Here is a 4,123-nt window from a genome sequence, read left to right on the forward strand (position 1 = left end):
AGCACTCGTTTGCCGGATGTGTTTTCGAAAATTCTCCTTGAAATACGGAGGCCTAACTTGTGTGAAAATTCGGCCACAACTCCAATTTTTTGCACAAGAATAATAGATCTAATCCGCTCGTAGCTCATTCTGTGTTCGTTCGGAATTAGATCAGCTAAATTCTGTATTAGATCATGCCACTTCTATTTACGAACGAACCCAGATCTAATTTCGAATGAAGTCAGATCTAGTTCAGAATCGTTTACCTGAGCTCATGATACTCTTCGCATCCTTTATAAACTGCTGATAATTCGACAGAACTGGCTCCAATTTATATTGAATTTTGTATAAAATTGTGTTTTTGACAATTTTCTGAAAAAAAAAGAACTTGAATTTTAATATTTCTCAGATGGATTTTTACATTTCCCGCGATTTTCTCGATCACATAGCGTTCTGTGTCGATCTTCTCGGCCACTGGCATCTGAAAGTTAAAAATCAATAATGAATCAGGGATGTTCAGAGCGGAAATCCGATTTTTTCTCGAAATTTAAAAATTTTTGAACTACAGTATACCAAAGGCGCAAGCAAAAAGTTTCCTGGCGGATTTCGAGTGGAATTACTTCTTCTTGTGCTATCAAAATTTACTTGCCAATTTTCACCTATTTTTGATGGAATTTCTAATCGAAAATAGTCGAAAATCGGAACTTTTCTAAATTCCGAATATTCCTGACAATGCTAAGCTAAAAATATATATAAACCGCATTCAACAAATCATCAAAAAAAGCCTCGAAAACCTCAGAAATTCATTCGAGAAGAGTGTGTGTGTGTGTGTGCATAAAAATTGTTACATGTAAAACATATTTACATAATTCAGAAGAGATAATAAAAAAGAAGAAATTTATAACACCAAATCTTTGTAATTGTTGTTTTGAAATGAGTTCGTTGACGAATAGGAAGACACTGATGTGTCGATTTCGCTTTCATCGTCGTCGTGAAAGTAGCGAAGATCCAGATGAGGATTCAGAAGAGGCAAATACGGTGGTGGTCGTGTCGAATGGAGTATCGCGTCGAAATCCGTTTCCATGAAGAATGGATGCTTTTTGACGTCGTCAGTTGAATAGTATCCTAAGCGTGCTTCTGGGTGGAGAGCCATAAACTGAAAAATTCAGGGGTAATGGTTATTTTTGTTGAAAAGAGCCTTACTGAAATCAACAAGTCGTTGAATGTATACCAATCGTGAACTCTTGAATTCCTCCGCATCTCATCGACGCGCGAATCAAAGAATGGTTGCTCTCGAGTCTGAAATTTGATGTTTTCTTTCTTTAAAATTTAGGTAAATCAATAACTCACTCTCAACTGATACAACGACACGCCCACTGCCCACCAATCCGACTCAATTCCATACGGTTCTCGTCTCAAAACCTCTGCCGCCAAGTGCGTATTCGTACCGACTATTTCGTTGAGCTTCTCGCCTCGAGATGACAGCTTCTTGCACAATCCAAAATCAATAACCTTCAAGATTCCACCTCGCGTCAGCATCATATTCTCCGTTTTCAAGTCTCGATGAATATACAGATTGTTGTGCAAATACTCGACAGCGAGCACAATGGAAGCGGCGAAATAGGTGACGTGCTCTTTAGCGAATCCTTGATCGGTAAATGACAAATGAGTGTGGAGGTCTCCAGCTTCACAGAACTCCAGAATCAAATGAACAGCGTCATTCTCCACAAAGCTAGCCAGCAGTTCACAAATGAATGGGTGACTGATGTTTCTCAGAGTTTTCAGTTCACCAGTCTCCAGTTTTCCAGTCGTCGGATCTCTTTCAATAATCTTGATAGCACAATACATGTCATCCTCAATTCGTTGTCCCAGCTGAACCACTCCAAATGCTCCGTGACCAATTCTCTCCTTCAGTACACGATAAGAATCCATTGAATCTATTCGACATGGTTTGACCGTAGATGTTGATGGTGGTAAGAATTGGCTCATTGAAATTGGAGTTCTCGGATTGAAACGGGTCTGTGAGCCACGGGCGAGGATGCTGCCACTTTTTCGCATGCTGAGCGACAGCTTCGACGATCCATCCGTATAGCTTTCCTCGATTTTCTTATCTAGCGTTTGTTTCGGGTCGGAATATGTTGTCTGGAAATAAAGAATATAAAAGAACCCTGACGAGCCGTATTACCTGGAAATATAAGGATCCTTGTGGTATCAAGTCAACTGACATATGAGCAAATGTGGCGAATGGGCCTTTAGCATCATGCTCATCGAGAAGCGATTCTAATCGCATGGATCCAATGGCACATAGTGATCGACTATCCGTATGGTAAACCTCAAAATCCAGTTGTCTCGATTTGAAAAGTTGAATCGATTCCTCATCTCCTCCGACCATTGTTTTCTTCTCATTCCAAACCATCGTCGCCACCTCTTTTCCTCCCACATGAATCATCACAATGTAGTCGTTAGGTGCCGGAACTCGATGATGCCTTCGGAACCCGTGTCTTCCGAACACCGATCGTTTCTTTTTTATCGATTGTGCAAGATATTCAGATGCATAATTTCCGAAGCGCGGCTTCGTGTTATTCGGGAGATCTGCGAGACCTGTTACTCGAATATTCAGGAGTCCGGAGACTTGAACGGGAAGGGTGCAGTCTTTTTTAGAGCCATCTCGTGAGCGGCGAACGCTGATTGGTGTGCCGATTGATCTCAAAAATAGGCAATTTTGTTTTTCATTGTTTTTTGGGTGCAACTTATGGAATTCCTCTGATTTTCAGACAAAAAAATCTTGAAAAATTCGACGTGGCGATGCAAAAAAAAATACTGTAGCGAAAAGTGGGCGGAGTCAGAATTTTATAATTTTCCAATTCTAAAATCCTAAAGTTCTAAAATCCTAAAATTCTAAATATCTAAAATTTCGAAATTCCGCAATTCGAAATCTCTAAAATTCTGAAATTTTTATTGTTTTTTGACTAAAATTCTCTTGATTTTCAGACAAAAATGTGACGTGGCAATGCGAAAAATGCAAAAATCACTGTAGGGCGCAGAAAAATGGGCGGAGTCGGCGGTTTCTGCAGCCCTGGCACACTTGAACGGGCGGCGACGGGCGGCGACGGGACGCGCCGCGGCGCCGCATTGTAAAGCACTGAAAATTCAGCAAAAATGTAAAAAATTGCTGAAACTTTAAGTTTTCACAAAAAAAAATTGCAGAAAAATCAAACAAATCTCACTCTTTCTGATTGGAGCACTTAATGAGCAACTCCAGCTTCTCGTTGAGCATCAGAATCGTTTGCTCCGTCTCCCGAAGCACTTTCTCGTTCGGCGACTCCTCTTTTATCAGACTTTCTCGAACTTTCCGTGCTCCGAAATACATCGCCTGAGTGTTCCGAATTTGTTTATTTAAATTCGACGAAGGCGAAGTGTAGGTGTTAGTGTCGATAGTTGAGTTGTTCTGCATATGGAACAGTCTCATTTTTAGCGCTGTTATTTTTGATAGTGAAATCTGGAATTTTTTTACAGAATTTTTGCTTGCAGAAGAAGAAAGATAACCAACGTCAATTTGTTGTTTCATAGACATCAAATCATATGGCTCCTTTCGATCGATCGATTTCTTGCATCGATCCACAATTTGCTTCTCTCTAGTGATATCGCTCTGAAAATCACAAAAAAAAATCAAAAAAGTTTCAAAATTTCATGCTCATTGAGCACCTTGAGTCTATCCATATTGGGTGGCGGTGGAAAAAGTAGAAACTGCCGCTGGATCTTCGGGTGCGGGCTACATGGAGGTGAGGTGGCTGGTGACGTGGGCACGTGAACTGACCCAAGAAACCGCTGAGACAGCCGGTGCATGCGAGCTGGAAACTGGGTCAGGTTTTGAGCAAAAAACCTGAAATCAATTTAAAAAAAATCGGAAAATTTTTATCTTTTTGAGGTCATTTTTTGATCTACCAACTTTTTAGTCTAAGATTTTAAGTCTACCCATTAAGTCTATTTTGATCTTCACTTCCCCTTTCAAAAGTCATTGGAAATTTATCAAAATAAATGATGAGCGGCCGGTCACAAAGGGGCATAGCGAGGTGTCAATGAGCCTAAGATTTATGGTGGGGCAACCGCAGAAGCGGTGTCCCCTAGAAAAGGGACACCACCG

General features: G+C 40.6%; 2 protein-coding genes across 2 annotated transcripts in view; both read right to left on the reverse strand.

The window, feature by feature from the left end:
* CBG19699 overlaps positions 1-460 on the reverse strand; it is a gene marked incomplete at both ends in the record, with an annotated part of 1,777 nt that extends 1,317 nt beyond the window's left edge. Inside the window, one exon of the mRNA XM_045243576.1 lies at positions 401-460. Within this exon, the coding sequence (XP_045096847.1) occupies positions 401-460 (60 nt within the window). The remainder of the gene's footprint in view (positions 1-400) is intronic.
* A 417-nt stretch (positions 461-877) lies between these two features.
* CBG19698 lies at positions 878-3,825 on the reverse strand (the record flags this gene model as incomplete). The annotated part of the gene is made up of 6 exons (XM_045243577.1): positions 878-1,135; positions 1,183-1,278; positions 1,330-2,121; positions 2,165-2,684; positions 3,207-3,628; positions 3,685-3,825. 6 exons carry the CDS (start codon positions 3,823-3,825, stop codon positions 878-880), a joined length of 2,229 nt encoding a protein of 742 aa, XP_045096846.1.
* Positions 3,826-4,123: the final 298 nt, after the last annotated feature.

The sequence above is a fragment of the Caenorhabditis briggsae genome, assembly GCF_000004555.2.
Source record: "Caenorhabditis briggsae complete genome, chrIII, whole genome shotgun sequence".
NCBI classification, from domain to species: Eukaryota; Metazoa; Nematoda; class Chromadorea; order Rhabditida; family Rhabditidae; genus Caenorhabditis; species Caenorhabditis briggsae.